We start from the raw sequence: 21,969 nt of genomic DNA on the forward strand, positions 1-21,969 counted from the left end.
ACACATCACTCTCCACCTATCCTGTGTCTCCTTCTGCAACATAGCAACAATCGTCATGTGTCACATTTGCCTGATGCCCTATAAAATGTAAAGGTTTCCCAGGTGATGACAGTGGTAAAGAACCACCTGCCGATGCAGGAGATGCAGATTGAACCCTGGGTTAGGAAGATCCCTTGGGGAAGGAAATGGCAATCCACTCCAGCATTCTTGCCTGGAGAATGCCATGAACAGAGAAGCCTGGTGGGCTGCAGTCCATGGGGTCACAAAAAGTCAGACATGACCGAGCATGCACACGTGCTATAATTTTTAAATCCTGTATTCTTTGAATCATCACAACTGAAGTCAACGGTCATTTTTTTTTCCTTCTCCATTTCTGGGGGAAATGAAAAACAGCCAACTGTGCTATCCCCAGATTTGTCAGCAGGACAATGACAAATGGGAACACATTCTGGAAGAGATACCTTAAATGCTTTGGGGGTCCTCTAACATCCGTGACTGCATGTTGGCCTGCAGCTTTCGAGAAGGGTTGTGTCAAGAAGGGGTTGATGACAAAGACAGAAGTGGGATGACTTTGAAATTCTTAGTGACAATGAGATTGTCCTGGACTCAGCCTGTTATTTGGCTTGTGAATCTTTGTGTTGTTCTAATATTTTAGTGTTCAATAATTTATTTCCTCTGTTTGGATAGGCATTTTGTGGGGAGATGTTTATTTTATTAACAGCGGATGAAATAAGACAAGTGTCTTTTGCTTGCAAGGATGGCTTCTATTAACCTGGATTTGTATGAGATGGTTCCAGCAGCATAAGGGTTTGTGGCGGGGGGTGGTTTCACAGAGTCCTCCTGCTCTCCTGCCTGGGCCTGAGTCTTTGCTTCAGGCCTTTCTTCGCAAGTCGTGGGGAGAAGCAGCCCTGGAAAACTAGACAAAATCCCTCTGGCCTTGGAGGTATGAATATGGGCTTTTCTTCCTTCTTCCTCTAATGTTATAACACTTAAAAAAAAAGCTTTTCTGCATCTCAATTCACTTGGCTCCTCAAAGTAATTCTAAGATTCAGGCGTAAAATTGAATGAAAGATTGTTTTAAATTTTTCTGTCACTTGAATCTTCCCAGTAGTAAGTCAAGATTTAGAAATGAATAGGACATCCTTTATTTGGGGAACATCCTTTATTTGAGAGTTCCCTGGACAACAGGGAGATCAAACCAGCCAATCCTAAAGGAAATCAACTCTGAATATTGATTGGAAGTACTGATGCTGAAGGTGAATCTCCAATACTTTGGCCACCTAATGTGAAGAGCCGATTCTTTGGAAAAGACCCTAATGCTGGGAAAGATTAAAGGCAGGAAGAGAAGAGGGCAACAAAGGATGAGATGATTGGATGGCATCACCAGCTCAATGAACCATGAGTTTGAACAGACTCTGGGAGATAGTGAAGAACAGGGGAGTCTGGCATGCTGCAATCCATGGAGTCGCAGAAAGTTGGACATGACTTAGCAACTGAACAAAAACAACATCATTGTGAAGTGTGATCATTTATACTTACATTACACAGTAACTTGCATTACATCTTTTGAATTCTACCATAATGCATTTTTCAGAATTTCATGTCGCCTCCCTTGGCTCTGTACTTTTTTATGAGTTTGAGGTGCAGGATTGTTGACAGTCACGAAGGTAGATGGCATACCTGGAAATAGTCCTGTTTCTTCACTTCTACTCCAGATGAATTCTACTCCGCTGTGCTGGCTGCTTATATCCAGAGCTAGGTGAATAGTCTGTGTGCACTTACCACTCTGTTATAAGGATTTGGATGTAACTGACATCACATGATTTACATCCAGGAGGCATCTTGACAAAAAAAAAAAAAAGTCCATCTGTACAACGTGTACATCTTGATCCACATCTATGAAAAACGGCCAGTGGTTTGATTGCTTAAAAATATAGATTAAATATAATCAATGTCAGAGTCTTTCTCAAAAACATAACACACATAAATCTGAGGATGACACTAATGAAGAAGTGTTTATGGTTAACAGATGGACCCCATCTGCTTCCATCTTCTCCATCTCATCCGTGGGCCAGGCAGGTTATTGCCAGCATGGAGCTGGTCTTTCTAAAATACAGAACAACAAAATGAAACACAGCTCATGAGCCTCCCTTATTACAGCTGCAAAATACTTAAAACACCTTCCAGACAGTGTGCAAGAGGAAGACAGCGTCTATCAAAGTATTTTTATGTGATAAAAAAAAAAAACCAATGTGCATTGAATCTGCTGAGTATCCTTGCTGTGTACTATCAGATGTGGTGATCTTTGCATGAACCTGGGCTGTAACTGTGGGAGACTCTCAAATGAAACAGATTTGGAAAGCCATTCAAGTAACCAAAACAAGAGCATGCATTTCTTGTTGTTATCAACTTTCTGATCACTTGTGGAGCCTACAGTTTGAAATATCCCAGAGTATGTTTATATATAAGATACTGAGAAAATAGAATTTTAGATGTTCTTTTTTATACTTAAATATTATGTGCTGATGGTATCAATTTCTGAGTTATATATGTTCATACAGTCATCGACCCTTTGAGCCACATGTAATTATATTAGAATTACTGTTGTTCTTTCTGAAATATTTAAAATCTTGTTTATCTCCATAGGCTTATCTTGGGAATTAGTATTTATAATACCTCTTTCAGCTTTTCAGTAAATCACCAAAGCACTGTAACAAAAATACTGTAGACTGGGAGGCTTAACCAACAGACATTTATCTCTCACAGTTCTGGGGGCTGGCAGTCTTAAGATCCGGAACCAGCATGCTTGTTCTTGGAGAGGACCAGCTCCTGGGTCTGCAGACCAACAACTTCTTGCTGCATAGTCATGTGCATCCTCTGGGCTCTTCCTCCCCTTGTAAGGGGCTCCATCCCACCCTTCGGGCTCCACACGCACAACCTCATCTCAACCTCATCTGAACATTGAGTGTTAGTCGCTCAATCGTGTCTGACTCTTTGTGACTCTATGGACAGTAGCCTACCAGACTCCTCTGCCCATGGGATTCTCCAGGCAACACTACTAGAGTGGTTCCCTTCTCCAAAGGAATCTTCCCCACCCAGGGATCAAACCTGGGCCTCCCACATTGTAGACAGATTCTTTACCATCTGAGCCACCAAGGAAGTACATCTCAACCTAGCTGGCTTCCAAAAGCCCCATCTCCATTACGGTCACAGTGGGGAACAGGCCTCATCATATGAATACGGAGGAGGATGGAAACATTGCCATCTACAGAACTCAGCTGCCACATCAGACTCATGTGGGTGGGAAATGAAGGTGATCCAGCTTCCAGGACAAATGCCAGAAAGCAAGGAGGTGGTGGAAAGGCTTTTCCTTTTTTTCTTTTAATTTTTTAAAAAATTAATCCATGTATTTTTGGCTATGTTGCGCCTTTGTTTCTGCTCAGGCTTTTCTCTAGTTGTAGAGAGTGGGGGCTCCTCTTTAGTTGCTATGCACAGGCTTCTCATTGCAGTGGCTTCTCTTGTTGTGGAAAATGGGCTCTAGAGCACAGACTCAGTAGTTCTGGTGTACAGCCTTAGTTGTGCGGTATGTGGGATCTTCCCAGACCAGGGATCGAACCCATGTTTCCTTCATTGGCAGGCAGATTTTTTTTTACCACTGAGACCCCAGGGAATCCTTGAGATGCCTTTTCAAAGGTAGATGGATGGAAGCTCTGATCAAGCCCAGGACTGTGCACTGGGTGAACGGCAGCTGGTGAAAGAAACCTGGAAAATCATCCTTTTCTCTCCATCAATTTTAAGTGACTCACTTTTTAGCATTACAGAATTATGTAAAGCCTGAATTTGGAACAATCTTCAAATTAAATTCCACAATTATTAATGAAAAAACAAGCTCAGAAGAGATAGGGAACTTTAACATACTCATCTGTCTAATTGTTATATGTATTGTAGATAGTTCTGTTTTGTTAGTGAAAGTCAATTATATGTATAAATATATTTGCTTACTATAAATGACTAAATTCTGTCACTTGGACATTTTTCTCCACTGATTGACTGACCTTGTATTTCAGATATTAGCCTGTTAACCAGATAGTCTCAGATTTACTGTGAAAATATCAGCATTAACTTTAGAACCATCATTTTGTTGTTGTTCAGTTGCTCAGTCATGTCCAGTTCTTCGCGACCCCATGGACTGCAGTGGACCACAACTCCAGCCTTTGCTCAGCAGTTTTTTTTTTCTCTCTTAACTGATCCCTATGAGAATTCTTTTATGCGCCCATTTACAGAATAAAGATGTAACTGGGTCTCGGAAAGTTTCAGAGATTTTTGCATTGACTTGTTGCTAGTAAGAAGAACTGGGAGCCAAGCCATCTAAGTCCAAAATCTTCGTTCTTAAATGTAATGCCTCTTGCATAGAACGATGATCCAGATCTTTCTTCATGGATTCATAATCATCAGTTGGCAATTTAAGTGATACATACCTTTTATCGGCATTTAAGATGAAAATTATGGGCTCCGCAGGGGGTGCTAGTGGTAAAGAATCTGCCTGCCACTGCAGGTAGACATAAAGAGGTGTTGGCTTGATCCTTGGGTCAGGAAGATCCCCCAGAGGAGGGCATGGCAACCCACTCCAGTATTCTTGCCTGGGAAATCCCATGGACAGAGGAGCCTGGCAGGCGATAGTCTATGGGGTCGCAAAGAGTAGGGCAACTGAAGCAACTTCACACACACAAGATGAAAATTGTATTCACGTGTGTGGAATGTTGCCTTGGCTTTTGTGTTTTGGGATGTGTGTATTTGGTCAACATTTCTTGGTGGCTTTTAGTTTCCTTTATAGATTGTGAGGGAAAAAAAAAATCACAGCTGTATATCAGAATGATTTTGTTATTATATATAAAAACTGTAAAATGATTTGAAAGGGAGTCAAATTATGGTTCCCTTGTCAAGCCTAACTTACGTGTTTTAGACCCTGTATATTAAAGGATAAATTTAATATCACTTGCTGTCATAGAAAATACCAGGAAGGCACAAAAAGGACTGTCTTCAGTTGCTGTAGGAACCATTGGCTCCTTAAAGTTTTTTTTTTTTTCTTAAAGTTTTGAGTGGTTGAAATCACATCCATTATTGTTTTAGTCAGTTCAGTATCCATCTATATGATATAATGTTGAATATTCAGCCTGAAACCACCGACAACCTTGAAAGCTTACATCATATCTTTTAACTGATATGATTTTGGATTACCTCCATTTAAAGGTGAAGGTTTCTTTCACATGGATGAAATAGTAGGACATGTCTATGGAGATTCTGGGAGAAATTGATTAAAAATTGTACACTGTGATATTACCTGCCTCAGTCAAAGAAGGTGTAAGTGGCTGGTACTTTGAGGAGGATGGGCCAGGAGTTGCTGGAGCCTTGTCCAAGGGCCTTGTCCTCTGATGGGATCTGACAGCCACTGGGCCAAGATGTGAGGATGTGTTGTGAAAACCGCAGGTCAGGATGGTTCATTTAGGAGGATGGAAGAGAGAGACATCAACTGCTATCCTTGAGGACTGCTGGCTTTAAACCCAGGAACCACACGTCCTGTTAAAGCATTCATTCTTTCTTTTCTCATATTCATCAAAGGGTTCGTGTGTGTCTCTTGCTTCCAAGGATCCACAGCTGTGTCATGAGACAGGGAGATGCAGAAAGCCCTGCCTCAGAATTCCCGAGATCGAGAGTTAAGCATCCGCTACCCTGTCTGTCTGCTTTTGGTGATCTGAGCCCTAGTGCGGGGACCCTGGAGAGTTTGGACACTGTTAGAATCTCTTTCTTTCTCTTCTTTTTGGAAGGGGAGGAAAAAATGGAGGATATTTCAGCTAGTACTTAAACATACCTGCTTTAGGCAATTTTGAGAGCCCTAGAAGATTTTCAGTCTAGTTATCTGGAATTGGTGGTGGTATTATTCAGTCACTCCGTTGTGTCTCACTCATTGTGACCCCATGGACTGCAGCACACCAGGCTTCCCTGTCCTTCACTATCTCCCAGAGTTTGCTCAAACTCATGTCCATTGAGCCGACAATGCCATTCCACCATCTCTTCCTCTGTGGCCCTGTTCTCCTCCTGCCCTCAATCTTTCCCAGCATCAGTCTTTTCCAATGAGTTGGCTCTTTGCATCGGATGGCCATAGTATTGCAGCTTCAGCTTCAGTATCAGTGTTTCCAATGAATATTTAGAATTTCTTTTAGGATTGACTGGTTTGATCTTCTTGTACCTAGAAAAGAGAGTAGGGGGGAAATTTGACAATTTTGGATGGGTTTTAATTTCAAAATTGTCTTTAGGACCAGAGAAACAGAATAGAGAAAAATTCATGGTGCTTTTAGTCCTAGAGGGACCGTTTGGGACAAGATCAGAGACTTCTGTTACTGACACACAGTGGCAGTCAGGTAGCACCTATAGGGGATGAACTTTGAAATTAGAAATCATATCATTATTCTCTTCTGCATTTCTCCTGTGTGTAAAGTGCCACCCTTCATTCCCTTCATTCAAAGCAAAGGGAATTGGCTATTGTCCAGGTGCAAGAAAATTATGTGTCTCTGTTATAAGAAGTGATGTCCACTAAAGACAAGGGACAAGTGACAGATTAATGGAGTTTCTGTTTATTCTTGAGATGGAAGCCAGCGATTGCATTCATTCAGGAAGTGTGTATCCTGCACTTTCCATGTGCTGGATGTATGATGATTAGTTATGTGAATGCTGCTACAGAGAGGGCTGCTACCCCAGGCATGTGGCTTCTCCTTTGGCAAATTGTATTTTCTTCACTTCTGTGGTGGGATCTTTGTAGCAGAGTGACTTGCTGCTTTTGCAGGACTCAAATGACATCTGGACAAAATGGTTCTTTGATTCCTATAGCTTTGCAGTATTTGTGAGCTAGCAGCAAAACCATCTATTTTTCCTGGGGAAATTGTGATGGTTTAAACCATTGTTTAAAAATGCAAAAAGAAGGGATTTTCTTCTAATTGCTTCTTATAATTGTTTTCTTTTTATTTTTTTTAATTTTACTTTATTTTAAAAGATACTGAGTATAGTTCCCTGTGCTACACAGTAAGTCCTTGTTGGTTATTTAGTTTATATATTTGTTGTTCAGTTGCTAAGTCGTATCTGACTCTTTGAAACCCCATGGACTACAGCATGCCAGGTTTCCCTGTCCTTCACTATCTCCCAGAGTTTGCTCAAACTCATGTCCATTGAGTAAGTGATGCCATCCAACCATCTCATCCTCTGTCACCCCCTTCTCCTCCTGCCCTCAATCTTTCCCAGCATCAGAGTCTTTTCCAATGAGTCGACTCATCAGGTAGCCAAAGTATTGATGTGTATGTGTTAATCTCAAGCTCCTATTTTTATTTTTATTACAGAACTCATAAATAAACACAGAGGTAGAGAGGATGATATAACAAACTCGATGTACCCAACATCGACTTCAAAACCAACAGCATGTGAGACCACTTTCTTCCCAACTGTGTGCCCAACTGCTTCCCCTCTGATGATCCCAGTCATCATATTATGTAACTTGTAAATGCTTCTCTAAACCAGGAGTTGGCAAACTTTTTCTGTGAAGGGCTAGGTGGTAAATTTTGCAGGCCAGAGGGTCTTCTCTGCCATCATATTATGGAAGCATCCATGAACAGCACAGAAATGGATGATTGTGGCTAGTTTCTGGACAGGTTTAGACATGGACATGTGAAAAGTCTTTCACGTCATTTTCATTGTCACAAAATACTATTCTTCTTTTGATTTTTTTTCAGCCATTTTAAAAAACTTAAACACCGTTCTGAGCTTGCAAGCCTTACAAAACAAGTTGCAGGATGGACTTAGCCTCGAACTGCTGCTCTAAAAAGATAAGAGCTCTTACAAAAATAGAATAATCACCATGTATGCCCTGTGAAAACAGTCAGGGTTCATATTTCTTGGCTGTCTAGTAACTATTTATTTTAGCAGTTTTATTTGATTTGTGATTGTGGTAAAGTTCACACTTTGCAGTTAGGTGATGAGTGTGTTTTCTTTATATATGTACAAGTGGTAGGTTCTCATTAGTTATCTCTTTTATACATAGTAGTATGAAAATATACATATGTCAATCTCAACCTCACAATCCATCCAACCCCCATAACGAGTGTCTTAAGTCCTTTTTATCTTCAATATTTCTGTTCATTTCCCTCTGTTTGTGGTGGTGGTTGTTGATGTTGTTGAGACTGGGTTTGTCCTGCACAGCCTCTCATGTTTTGAGTTTTGCCTGTCGACTTCTGGTAGCATCATTTAGTGTGTTATTCTGACTGTTGTGTGTCTTGCCAATTATATCTCCTTTGTGATGCTGTCGGCTATTGATGCTCATTCCTAGGGTCATTGATCCATTCAGGGCTGCAAAACAGTCTCATTCTCAGTCCTTCTTTGTTTAGTCACTAGAAAACGTCTAAAAAGACAAGCTCTCCTGTTATTAACCGCTTAAGTGTCCTGGTGTATAAATCATATATGGAAGGTGGTATAAACACTTGATGTTTTTGTCTTTTTTGGCAAATTGTCAAAATAGTGAGGCAGTTCATTATCATCACCTGAAAGTGACCAAAGGGGTTACTGCTGTTGTTGTCATTGACGTCATCATCTGTCATCATCAACTTGTAGAGTTAAACACATTTGATGAGTTTCGATCCATTGCACTTATTATCCTTATCACTGCTCAGATCTTCCATCCCTAAACAGTGGGGCTTACTCAGAGTGGGAGTCCCTTGAACTGGGCCATCTCCATGGCTTTCTTGCTTTTGGGTGTGACTGTGTGTTTCAGGCTTGTATTTTCCATACTGATAATCTAGAGTTAGCCATTTTGTCAGGAAGCCCTGGTTCTTTCTCAGGGGAACTGGTAATTAGAAATTACAATCTGGAAAAAAAAAAAGAAGAAATTACAATCTGAGGACAGAGGTGCTTATTACTACTCATTATTGTTTGTGGATCTTCCCATTGGAAGGAGCTGGTATATATGTGTGTGTGTGTGTGTGTGTGTGTGTGTGTGTGTCTGTATGTGTGTGCACATATACATTCAAGATTAAAGCATGTCTGTCTTGAGATCAAGACAGAGTGACAATTCCAATTCAGTGTGACAATTCAGATTCAGAACTATGGGGCTTTTAACCCTTATCTTGCGCCTTGTTTATCTTTTCAACTTTTTTTTTTTTTTAGAAAGACTTGTATGTTTTAGGGCTTCCCTGGTGACTCAGATGGTAAGGAATCTGCTTGCAATGCAGGAAACCTGGGTTTGATCCCTGGTCAAGAAGTTCCCCTGGAGAAGGGAATGGCTACCCACTCAAGTTTTCTTGCCTGGAGAATTCTATGGACAGAGGAGCCTGGCAGGGGACTAGAGTCTTTGTATGTTTTAAGGCATATTGATTGGGGAAAAAGTAATTTCCTTTGTCAGCCTTGTTTATGACTCACTAACCTTGCCTTTTAGATCGTGGATAGGTAGGTTCTGCCATCTTCCTCATGGTCAAGTGCTGTTATTACAGTTTAGAAGTAACAAGGTCATGTTCTACCCTGGCAACCTCAAAGCTTTAACCCAACAGGAAATGTCAGGCACTGTCAGATTACTTAGTTTGGTGTGGCTAGATTAGCCTCATCGACAGATTTTTAAGACTAAAGAACTTCTAATTTCATTGGTATTTCTTTCTTTTTGGTATATCTAGTCACTGCATTATTATATATTATTAAATAATATTATTCACATATTGCAAATATATATTGAACTGTGTCTAAATATCAGAATGAAGTTCTAAATTTTCATAATCAAACTTTTTTACTCGAATATGCATGGAAGACTATTATATGTTTGAATAATGTTATTTTGGCTGTCTGTGGGCTTCCTTCATAACTCAATTTGTAAAGAATCTGCCTGTAATGCAGGAGACCCTGGTTTGATTCCTGAGTTGGGAAGATCCCCTGGAGAAGGGATAGGCTACCCACTCTAGTATTCTTGGGCTTTCCTTGTGGCTCAGCTAGTAAAGAATCTACCTGCCATGCAGGACACCTGGGTTCAATCCCTGGATTGGGAAGATATCCTGGAGAAGGGAAAAGCTACCCACTCCAATATTCTGGCCTGGAGAATTCCCTAGACTGTATAGTCCATGGGGTCACAGAGTCAGACATGACTGAGTGACTTTCACTTTATCTGTATCCCATTAGCCAATTAAAGAACATTTGTCAATACGTGTTCATAGTGTATGACAATAGGAGTAAGACTTCCAGTTGTACCATTCCACATTGATAAATATTTGTGCTGCCTTGGTTATGGTCTAGAAATCAAAGGTCAGTGCTTTGATTAGTTATTATGTATTAAAATTTTAAAATATGTGGCCTCCAGAAAGTAGATTTGTTGAGATAGTTGATTAAGATTTAGATTACAGGAAATGTTTAAAAAAAAATTATTCCTGGCCCTGCAGATACTATTAGTGACCCCAGTGGTAAGGATTTCAATCAGTATCTTACAGATGGACGTATTTGATAGTGGAATATGTGGATTATTTTCCCTGTTAAAGAAATGAAAGTGTGGTTGAATCTCCACCTGAATGGCTGAGGAGCCGCCTCTGGCTCCCCTGTATATGCTTAGCTCCTACACTCAGACCAGCTCCTAAATAGGATTCATTTGCTCTAAAGGTGGCTAAATGCTCAGACCTCAATTTCTTTCAATCATTGCTCTGGTTATTGCAAAACTCTTTCTGAAAGACTTAATATGCGTCTTTTTTTTTTGCTGGCAAATTACTGCTCATTTAGAAGTCCTAGAGTTAGCCCACTGCAGAAGGAAGGTTGGAAGTCTAATTTAAATAACTATCAGGACTTTTTCTCTGGCTTGCTCAAATTGAAATGCATGCCTGTTTGAAGATACTCTTGCTTTTATTAAAAAGCTGTATTTAACCCACTAAGATAATTCCTCGCAGACATGGCCGTTATGCTTGTCTCATTAGGTTGACAAAAGATGGGTCAGAGGTTGCTTTAACACCTGGACACCTGGTGCCCTGCTCTGTCTGGAGTTGGGGGTTTTGTCAGAAGGATGCTGAGGCTCTCTTACAGGAACTCATATTCTAAAAAATATCACGGTCCCATCCTTGTTGGTGCTTCCTTGTCTTGCTGTGATGCTATTAAGAACCAGCTCTCCAGTCCCTTGCAGGGTTGCCTTTTTCTAACTCTGTGAAAACTGAGAGAAAACTGCCTGACAAAGGTTCTGTCTCTTCCCAGCGGACATTTTCATCGTTTTGTTTTGCTGGAATAACGAAGTCTCCCCATGGTTTCTTAGATGCTCAGGGTACCTGAGTTTCTGAGCACATTGTCCTGTCTGGCCCTCCCTGTCATGGAGAGGCAGACGGGGACGGGCCCTCGTAACCTTTTCTCACTGCCCTGCATCAGAGAAAATAGGCCAGCCTCAGTTCCCTGGCTTTCCTGTTGAATTCTGACCTGAGGAAATGTATCTGGGGACCAAAAACATCTTAAAAATCAATTTGTTCAGTTGCCCATTCAATGCCTAAACCCCTTTCAGTATTACCGCTAAAGCCCCCTGGGATGCAGTGGGCATGGTTCTTGTGCGATAGATGCAGCAGCAAAAAACCTGGAGAAAGATCCCTGCCTTTGTGGGGCCTGAAGTCGAGTAGCAGGGAGGTAGGCAGTCTTTGCTTTTATCCCAGTGTATCCATTCATGTGCCAGTTATTGGTCACCTATACATTTGACAGATTTATCTGTTATGCCATCAAAAGTGTTAACAGGCATGTTGGAGGAGTCAAGGAAATAACCTTGAGCCAAGGCTCCAGAAACACCCTCCCACATCCACGCTGACAAGCACCCACAGCCTCTGCTCGTGCACAGGTTTCTAGTTGGCCCCACTCTCCTGGCATTTATCCCATGTTACTTCCTCTGATCCATGGAGGTGTCACAGGTTCTTCTGTCTGGTGCTTGCCAAGGGCTGTGAACGCTATCCTCTTCCTTTCCTAAGGACCCAGGAAATGGGATCTGATGCTATCAGAGTGATGGGTGTGCTGTCTCCTCGCCAGAGCCCCAGTGCTCTGAGGACACTCTCTCCTTCCTCTTCATGAACCCAGCCATCGATTGCTTCTTTTTGTTGTCATTGAAGTACAGTTAGTTTACAGTGTTGTGTTGGATTCAGGTGTTCAGCAAAGTGATTCTGATATACATACATATATATGCATATGTATGTATATATGTATCTCCATTCTTCTTTAGATTCTTTTCCCTTATGTTGGATTGTGTGTGTGTGCTCAGCTGTGTCTGACTCTTTGCCACCCCATGGACTGTAGCCCACCAAGCTCCTCTGTCCATGGGGATTCTCCAGGCACGAATACTGCACTGGGTTGCCATTTCCTCCTCCAGGGGATCTTCCCAACCCAGGGATCAAACCCACATCTCCTGTGTCTCCTGCATTGCATGCAGATTCTTTAACTGAGTGACCTGGGAATTAGATATTTTCGATTTCTTTCCCTTATAAGGTTATTACAAAACATTGCCTGACACAGGAAATCAGGAAGAGGAGCCTCACCAGAAAAGGGACTGAGGGTCTACTGTCTAGAAGGCATGACTTGAGGCCAGGATGGGGGACACGCAGGACTTTCTTAGGCAGCGAAGGAAGACAAATGGAGACAATGAGTGCTCAAAGCTTTGTAAAAGTCAGCTAGAACTGTGGAAGATGGTAATTGATTCCGCTCTCAGTTCAGTTCAGCTCAGTTGCTCAGTCGTGTCTGACTTTTTGAGACCCCATGAACCGCAGCATGCCAGGCCTCCCTGTCCATCACCAACTCCCGGAGTCCACCCAAACTCACCTCCATCGAGTCGGTGATGCCATCCAACCTTCTCATCCTCTCTTGTCCCCTTCTCCTCCTGCCCTCAATCTTTCCCAGCATCAAGGTCTTTTCAGATGAGTCAGCTCTTCGCATGAGGTGGCCAAAGTATTGGAGTTTCAGCTTCAACATCAGTCCTTCCAATGAACACCCGGGACTCATCTCCTTTCGGATGGACTGGTTGGATCTCCTTGCAGTCCAAGGGACTCTCAAGAATCTTCTCCAACACCACAGTTCAAAAGCATCAATTCTTCAGCACTCAGCTTTCTTTATAGTCCAACTCTCACATCCATACATGACCACTGGAAAAACCATAGTCTTGACTGCTGCTGCTGCTGCTAAGTCGCTTTAGTCGTGCTCAACTCTGTGCGACCCCATAGACGGCAGCCCACCAGGCTCCCCCGTCCCTGGGATTCTCCAGGCAAGAACACTGAAGTCGGTTGCCATTTTCTTCTCCAGTGCATGAAAGTGAAAAGTGAAAGTGAAGTGGCTCAGTTGTGTCCGACTCTTCCCGACCCCCTGGACTGCAGCCTACCAGGCTCCTCCATCCATGGGATTTTCCAGGCAAGAGTACTGGAGTGGGTTGCCATCGAGTTGACTAGAGGGACCTTTGTTGGCAAAGTAATATCTCTGCTTTTTAATATGCTGACTAGGTCGGTCAAAACTTTCCTTCCAAGGAGTAAGCGTCTTTTAATTTCATGGCTACAATCACCATCTGCAGTGATTTTGGAGCCCAGAAAAGTTAAGTCTGACACTGTTTCCACTGTTTCCCTATCTATTTGCCATGAAGTGATGGGACCAGATGCCATGATCTTCGTTTTCTGAATGTTGAGCTTTAAGCCAACTCTTTCACTCTCATCAAGAGGCTTTTTAGTTCTTCTTCACTTTCTGCCATAAGGGTGGTGTCATCTTCATATCTGAGGTTATTGATATTTCTCCTGGCAATCTTGATTCCAGCTTATGCTTCTTCCAGCCCAGCGTTTCTCATGATGTACTCTGCATAGAAGTTAAATAAGCAGAGTGACAATATACAGCCTTGATGTACTCCTTTTCCTATTTGGAACCACTTTGCTGTTCCATGTCCAGTTCTAACTGTTGCATCCTGACCTGCGTATAGGTTTCTCAAGAGGCAGGTCAGGTGGTCTGGTGTTCCCATCTCTTTCAGAATTTTCCACAGTTTATTGTGATCCACACAGTCAAAGGCTTTGGCATAGTCAATAAAGCAGAAATAGATGTTTTTCTGGAACTCTCTTGCTTTTTCAATGATCTGGCAGATGTTGGCAATTTGATCTCTGGTTCCTCTGCCTTTTCTAAAACCAGCTTGAATATCTGGAAGTTCATGGTTCACATATTGCTAAAGCCTGGCTTGGAGAATTTTAAGCATTACTTTACTAGCGTATGAGATGAGTGCAATTGTGTGGTAGTTTGAGCATTCTTTGGCATTGTCTTTCTTTGGGATTGGAATGAAAACTGACCTTTTCCAGTCCTGTGGCCACTGCTGAGTTTTCCAAATTTGCTGACATATTGAGTGCAGCACTTTCATAGCATGTTTCAGGATTTGAAATAGCTCAACTGGAATTCCATCACTTCCACTAGCTTTGTCAATAGTGATGCTTCCTAAGGCCCACTTGACTTCACATTCCAGGATGTCTGGCTCTAGGTGAGTGATCACACCATTGTGATTATCTGGGTCCTAAAGATGTGTTTTGTACAGTTCTTCTGTACGCGTGAATCTTGTAAAGATGATACTTCTATGGTCATCTTATAATATTTTCCTAAAGGAATAAGCCTGTCTCAAAAGAACATTTATTGAAAAGAACCTTCTGATTCCACTCTGCTGGAACACAAATGCTCCTGGAATGGCAGGTAATGAGGCTGGAATGGCAGAACCCACACTCAGGAATGGGGTTTCCCTGGTGGCAGACATGATAAAGAGTCTCCCTGCAGTGCAAGAGGCCCGGGTTTGATCCCTGGGTCGGGAAGATCCCCTGGAGAAGGGAATGGCAACCCACTCCAATGTTCTTGCTTGGAGAATTCCATGGACAGAGGAGCCTGGCTGGCTACAGTCCACGGGGTTGCAAAGAGTTTGACACCACTGAGTGACTAACACTTTCGCTTTACTTTTTCAAGGCCCTGCTTCCAAAAGTAGCCTCATGCTGAGGTGCTGGAGGTTATGGTTTCAGCATATGAATGTGTGTGTTGAGGGGTGCAGTTCAACCTCAACAGGGGGAAAAAAAAGCGAGGGAAGCTATAAAGAGAATTCTCCAAGCAAGAATACTGGACGGAGTTGCTATTTCCTTCTCCGGGGGATCTTCCTGACCCAGGGGTGAAACCCTAGTCTCCTGTCTCCACATCTCTGGCGTTGGCAGGCGGATTCTTTACCACTGCACTACCTGTGAAGCCCTGTGATTACATGGGATTAAAAAAAAACAGGCCCCATTCCTGAGGGTTCCTGTGACTCACTGGAGTTGGGTAGAGCTGTCAGTTTCAAGCTGTTTAAAGGATGAATTAGTGGCATGAAGACCACAGATATGAAGTAACACTCCTCCCAACATGTGTATGCCTCCAACACGGAGGTTTCCTTAACCTTGGCTGCCCTTCATGCAGCCTTGAGTACTCGTGAGGATTGCATAAGGGCATCCTTTAGAATTCTTTTCAATAAATGTTCTTTTGAGACAGGCTTATTCCATTAGGTAAATATTACAAGATTACCATAGAAGTATAATCTTTACAAGATTCATGTGGCAAGTAAGGAAAGAAAAAATATTAATAGATAGCCCTTTGGATGTTGTCCTTGTTTTTAATAAACAAAACAAAGAATTATAGATGTGAAGTCTGCCTTTCTTCAGGGCTCAGTTGTGTGTGTGTGTGTGTGTTTTTTTTTAAAAACCAAGGTTGGCTTTATTTTCAATTTGAAAAAGACAATTTTATAGAGTAAGTGGTCTAAGGTTACTCCTAATGGTAGAATTCAGGTTTTTTAAAATTTTTGTGGGGGAGAGGATGGGAGACTGAATGTGTGGAATACAAAAAGAAATACTCTCTCCTGTTGAATTCATGAATAATGCTAGACTGACGTTGCTTTGTTTTGATTAACTTTTCGGTGCCCTTTGTCAGACCAGATCGAAGGGGTTTCATTTTCCAAAAAAAGACACGTAATATATGTAAGGTGTATATTTAACGTCATATTCAGATCTGTGACTTTTTAAGCTATCAACAAGGCTGTCTGGATTGCTAGTTCTAAAGATGGTAGGAACTGTAGTTCCCCAGCCCTGATGTTTCCTCTGCTGTGGCAGGAACTGTACTGGTGCAGCACCCTGGTGCCTTTTCTCTGTCCACGTGGAACTGCTGGGCAGGAGGCCGGGAGCACGCATGGTCCAGGCCCTCCTTTGGGAACTCGCTCCCCCCAGCAGCCCTTCCTCCATCCTGGGTGTTTGCCAGCATCTCCCGACATAGGGAGGCCTTGTGGCTTTCTAGTGCTGCCTGTGGCTGGGCGGGTGAGTCTGTTCCGTTCTGTGCTCAGTTCTAGCAAGCCCATGTTTACTGCACATCAGCTGTATTCTGCATAGTCTGCAGGGCCAGGCTCATTGGTAATAAAGGCAGTGTTTTGACAGCCTGTCCACCTGTTTTCTTGAGCTCATCCCTCAGCTGGTCCAGAATCTGGGCGGGAACCAGTCATTAGGCCTGTGTCTTAAATTCCCACAACTCCTTGACAGTTGTAGCATCTCTTACAGATGAGGAGAGGGGGGCCCCAGAAGGGTAAATCACTCTGAAGTTACATGTGGAGTCCTGGTCAGTCTAATTCCAAAACTCACAAAATATCACAGAGAAAGCTATTAGAAGACTTTGCTTATATAAATCACTGAGCTCTACAGAGGAGTTTTATTATTGGTAGCCTGACATGCTCACACCTATAAACACAGACATTTTCATGCAGCCTGTGAGTCCTGGAATGCACAGACGCTTGTCTACCTCCCCAGTTCCTCTGGCTGCCTTGGCATCCTCCAAAGCTTTACGCTCTTTCTAACATCCCAGGCATCCTGTTCTCTCTTCGGCCTGGGACACTTCCTTCTCTCCCACCCTCCCCTTAGCCTGGGAGCTCCTGCTTACCCTTCAGATCTCAGCTCCAAGAGCAGTTCCTCAAACCGGCCGCCATATCTAAAGACAACTCCATCGTGATTTCTGGCAGCCGCCTGACGGGCCATCACTGGTTATCACGTGTGCATTTCAAGCCTACACTTCACAGCAACTGAGACACTATGTGCACTGTGGTCACTTTTCTGTTGTCCACCGTGGTGAGCTTAGTGTCTTAATATAGTGACAGCACAAGGGTGGGCCCCAACATGGTTGCTGGGTGAATAGTCAGACAAAACGCATTTGCCTTAAGGTCTTTGCTGGTTGTTTTCTCCTTAATATGTGCAAATAGCATGGTAAAGAGAGCCGCTTTCCTGATAACTGTACTAAAAATATATAGGACTGAACTCGATAGTCGTTTTTGAGGCTTTAAACTATGGGAAGCATAGAATGAATTTCTAAGTGTGCATAAGTAAGGACTTATTTACTGTCTCGGGCATGGAATAAGACAGCTCTGCTCCAGAGATGGAACCTGGTTTGTGTGGTCCTGGCTGTGGAATGTGGAAAGGAACTTCTCCCCTCGCATTTCAGTGTTAGGTGATATTAGGCACCAACTTCCGCATGCTTTTTGTAGCTCCAGGAAGAAAATTGTAAAGCTGAATCTAGTCCTTCAGACCCTTTCCATAGGAGCTATGCTACTACCTACCTATGTTTTTAATGTAGTTCTTGATAAGCTATTTATTGGTTCATATATAAAATGAGGTCAGTCATAGTGTAGTGTGTGAATAAATTTTTTTCTAGCCAAGTATAATACGATTATGTATTATAAAAAGACTAAGTGTTGATAGTTTGGGAGCAAAAATAAAGGGTTTTCCCATGTGCTTCTTTCTCTCCTCCAATTGCACTAGAATAACATAGTGAATATCTTAGAGGGACAAAACCAAAGACATTTCTTCGCACTTAATTTTGCATCTGTCAAATCCTGAAAGTGTTGATCAAGGCAGAATTTTGGTTTCTGGGCAGCTGTTTTCCTGCAACTGCCCACGGGTAATTAACAAGGGACCGGGATCTGGGTGTAAGTAACACTGAACTCTGTGCCTTCAGGAGTATGTTTCCGGAAGACAGCTGATACTGTTTCTTTTTGTCCTCTCCACCCCCACAACACAGGGCATCGATGTCCAGGATGCGCCTCTGAAGGAAATAAAGGTGACCAGTTCCCGGCGATTCATAGCATCATTTAACGTCGTGAACACAACCAAACGAGATGCTGGAAAATACCGCTGCATGATTCGCACTGATGGGGGAGTTGGCATATCCAACTATGCAGAGTTGGTAGTTAAAGGTATATAATGTTATTTTTATACCCCCATATAGTCTATTAAAACAGGCACGTGGGACAGTTATGAGCTCATGATTTGTTGAAAGCTCAGACTCACGCTCCTCTGTTTCTGAACAGTGGTTTGGCGACAAGCTCTGTTGATGGATTGCATTTTAAGTACAGATTTTGCACGTGAGCAATATTTTTGAAAAATGTATTTTATTTATGTGGTTCAGTTGCATACAAAGCAGTGAATGTGCTCTTGGCAAGTTTTCTACCAACTCTGTATACAGAGATTACAGCCTATAAATATTTTTTTTTAAAGAATGAAATTTTTTGTACTGATAGAAAATCACTTAAAATGCAAATATTCCCCCAGCCAGGGTGTTTACGATAGCAGGGTGGTTAATAAAATGAGGCAGTGTCAGTATAGAAATGCTCTGTCATATCACACAGACCACATTGATAACAGTGAGTTAGCATTCATAATGCTGCCGTTAGGGTCTATTACTGTATTTTGTGTGACTGAAGAATTAAGTCATTATAGTCAGGAAGGTGGGAGATGAGTTAAATAAAAGGGGGAGATATAAATTTCCTTTAGCTAGTTTGATGTTTTTTGTGTGTGCACGGACTTTGGAGTTTATAGTACTGAACTGCTAAGGCAGTTTTTGGTCCCAGACAGAATAATTTGAACTTTTAGATATACCATGAGGCATTTTTATACAACTTGTGGCAAGCCATTGATGCTTCTTCCTAGGGGAACAGAATGATGCCTACTTTAAAATTTTTTTTCTCCTGCATTTGTTAAATGGGGAATGTTAAATTGGTTTCTTTTGGAGGGACTATTCCTTTCATCAGCAAATTTCTCTATGCAGGCAGTTCTACAGACTTGGGGTTCAAACCCCAGCGCTAGCTGCATGGGTGTGGTCCTCGATGCTTCTCTTTCCTCAGGTTTAAAATAGACTTTATAATGTGTTTGACTCAGGACTCTCCCAGTGGGTCCAGTGGCTAAGACTCCAAGCTCCCAGGGCAGGGATCCGGTTCGATCCCCAGTTGGGGAACAAGATCCCACATGCCTCAGAACTAAGACCTGGTGCAGCCAATTGGAAAAGAATAATAACGTGACTGATCCTCAAGGGCTATCAGGAAGATCAGATACAACAAATAGGTGAATGGCACTAAGAATACCTAGTGGGCAGCCCACCCCTGTTTAGTCCATGATGGGAGCGAGGTGGCTGTTACTCTCTCTGCTGTGGTCCATAAGTGGTCCTCCTCTGAGAATGCACAGCTGAATCACCTTTCCAAAAATAATAATACACCAGCCCACTTCTCCATCCCCACTACCACACGTGTATTGAATCAAAGTCTCCGGGGGCAGAGCCTCTGCGATAAACTCTATAGGTGATGCACATAGGTGCTTCTGTTGTGAAACTAGCCCCATCAGTGTTAGTCATGCCTGGCTTGTGGGAAGCCTGACCCCGGCAGAGTTTATCTGTAGCTAACATGACTAACTTTCTGTGGAAGGGAACACGGAGCCAGCCGCACACTGCAGTTTAGACTCGAATGATCTAATTTGCCATGCCTGATCCCTGTGAGTGTGGGCTTGTAGCAAAGCTTTAGCCTGTCTGGCTAGTTTTGGAGTTTGGGTTTCATTTGTAAGCAGAGGGAGCTTTGCATAGATGTGCACACTGTCCCCTGCAGAAGGGTCTCTGGGTAGAAAACCCACCCCATTTGCCAGCAAATCCAGAAGACGGGCCGCTGTGCTGGTCCCAAGGCTGAGTTCTTTATTGCCATCAGTGTACCTTCACTCTCGTCTTGGTCCCGTTCTTTGTGGCTGTGCCCTGTCTTCTGATTTCTGATTGCTCCAGTGCTTCACTGTGACCACCTGTGCCGCCAGAGGCATGGTGCTCTGTAATCAGTGTGGCAAAGATTCAGTCGCCTCTAAAAATTGCCTCCATGGGAAAGTTGATTTGTTGAGAGTTATAAGCAAATCATATGGCAAATAGATGGGGATAAAGTGGAAACAGTGACAGATTTTATTTTCTTGGGCTCCAAAATCACTGTGGATGGTGACTGCAGTCACAGAATTAAAAGACCCTTGCTCCTTGAAAGAAAAACTATGACAAACCTAGACAGCATATTAAAAAACAGAGACATTACTTTGCTGAAAAAGGTCAAAGCTATGGTTTTTCCAGTAGTCATGTATGGATATAAGAGCTGGACCATAAAGAAAGCTGAGTGCTGAAGAATGGATGCTTTTGAACTGTGATGTTGGAGAAGACTCTTGAGAGTCCCTTGGACAGCAAGGAGATCAAACCAATCAATCCTAAAGGAAATCAGTCCTGAATATTCATTGGAAGGACTGATGCTGACGCTCCAATACTTTGGCTATCTGATGCAAAGTGTCGACTCATTGGAAAAGACTCTGATGCTGGGAAGATAGAGGGCAGGAGAAGGGGGCAACAAAAGATAAGATGGTTATATAGTATCACTGACTCAATGGACATGATTTGGAGCAGTCTCCAAGAGACAGTGAAGGACAGGGAAGCCTGGCGTGCTGCAGTTCATGGGATCACAAAAGAATCTGACACAACTGTGAGACTGAACAACAAACACTAACAATAAGCAAGTCAGACATCTCTGGTCTGCCAGAACACACCCAAGCACAGAGGGTGTGTGGGTTCAACTCACATTTCTGCCGCACTTTTTCCTGCCTTAGGATAGCATGGAGAGATCTTGACTCCTTGTGATAAAATGTCCAGGCACCTCTTTTGCATCTCTGCATCCTGCCCGAGTCAGTGACAACTGGCTTGCAAGTTATAGCACAAATCTAGAATTTGACTTTTCCTCCACTTATAATTTTTATTGCATATTTTGCATATATTTTATTTTTTGAAATGAGGTAACATGCCAGATTCTACTAGCTAGGTAAAGAATTGCCTCGACACAGTTACTTTAAAATACATAATGACATGTTTAGGCCGCATGTATAAGATTGAATACATTTTATATGTGTGTATTTAGAGTGCTAATATTTTTTAAGATGACAAAATCTGAAGTTGTTTACTACTTTCTTAAGGTCAGTCTCTGATTTGATGTCCCCAAATGAAGCCCAACTCATTTTAAACTATCATTCTAGTCTTATTTATATCTACCACTATTTTCGGTAATCAAAACAAGAAAATATTTCATGTAAGCTCTGCAATGCATGTATATATGCATATGTATCAGTGTCATATTTAATTATAAAAGACATATATTAAGAATTCACTTATATATATCAATTATATATATGATATGTATCTATATGTATATAAATTCTATTTATATAAATAACTTGATTTAGAATTACTTTTAACATGCCCTTTCACTTGGATTAAATATTTTAAATTGCTTTTTACCACTTAGTAAGATTGAGTGCCTTCCTTCTTTCCCTTTGAGAAAATTTATTCAATATTTAAATATTGACTTATTATTGTAGATTCTTCCAGCAACCCCAAAGTCCTTTTGAATGACTGTCTCAATTATTTCCAGAATCTTGTTGAATCTTTCATTTGACTTAATGTATTTGGTACTCTTCCTAATGGGGAACTAATAGAGAAAATAGTCTTGGGACGAATAAGCATTAAAGTCCTGTCTATTTTAGGAGAATAGTAACAATGTCCTAAATGAATCGTGTGCTCACTAACCTTTGTGGCTTTGCCCCTGAGTCATATTTTGAA

The 21,969-nt window shown here is 42.1% G+C and overlaps 1 protein-coding gene across 3 annotated transcripts in view; it reads left to right on the top strand.

The window, feature by feature from the left end:
* The window catches only part of PTPRM (protein tyrosine phosphatase receptor type M), a 657,833-nt gene that overhangs the window by 278,176 nt on the left and 357,688 nt on the right, over positions 1-21,969 (top strand). For all 3 annotated transcript variants that reach the window (XM_052660546.1, XM_052660547.1, XM_052660548.1), the window contains exon 6: positions 18,097-18,271. In XM_052660546.1, the coding sequence (XP_052516506.1) occupies positions 18,097-18,271 (175 nt within the window). The remainder of the gene's footprint in view (positions 1-18,096; positions 18,272-21,969) is intronic.

This window comes from Budorcas taxicolor, chromosome 22 (genome assembly GCF_023091745.1).
Source record: "Budorcas taxicolor isolate Tak-1 chromosome 22, Takin1.1, whole genome shotgun sequence".
NCBI lineage: Eukaryota > Metazoa > Chordata > Mammalia > Artiodactyla > Bovidae > Budorcas > Budorcas taxicolor.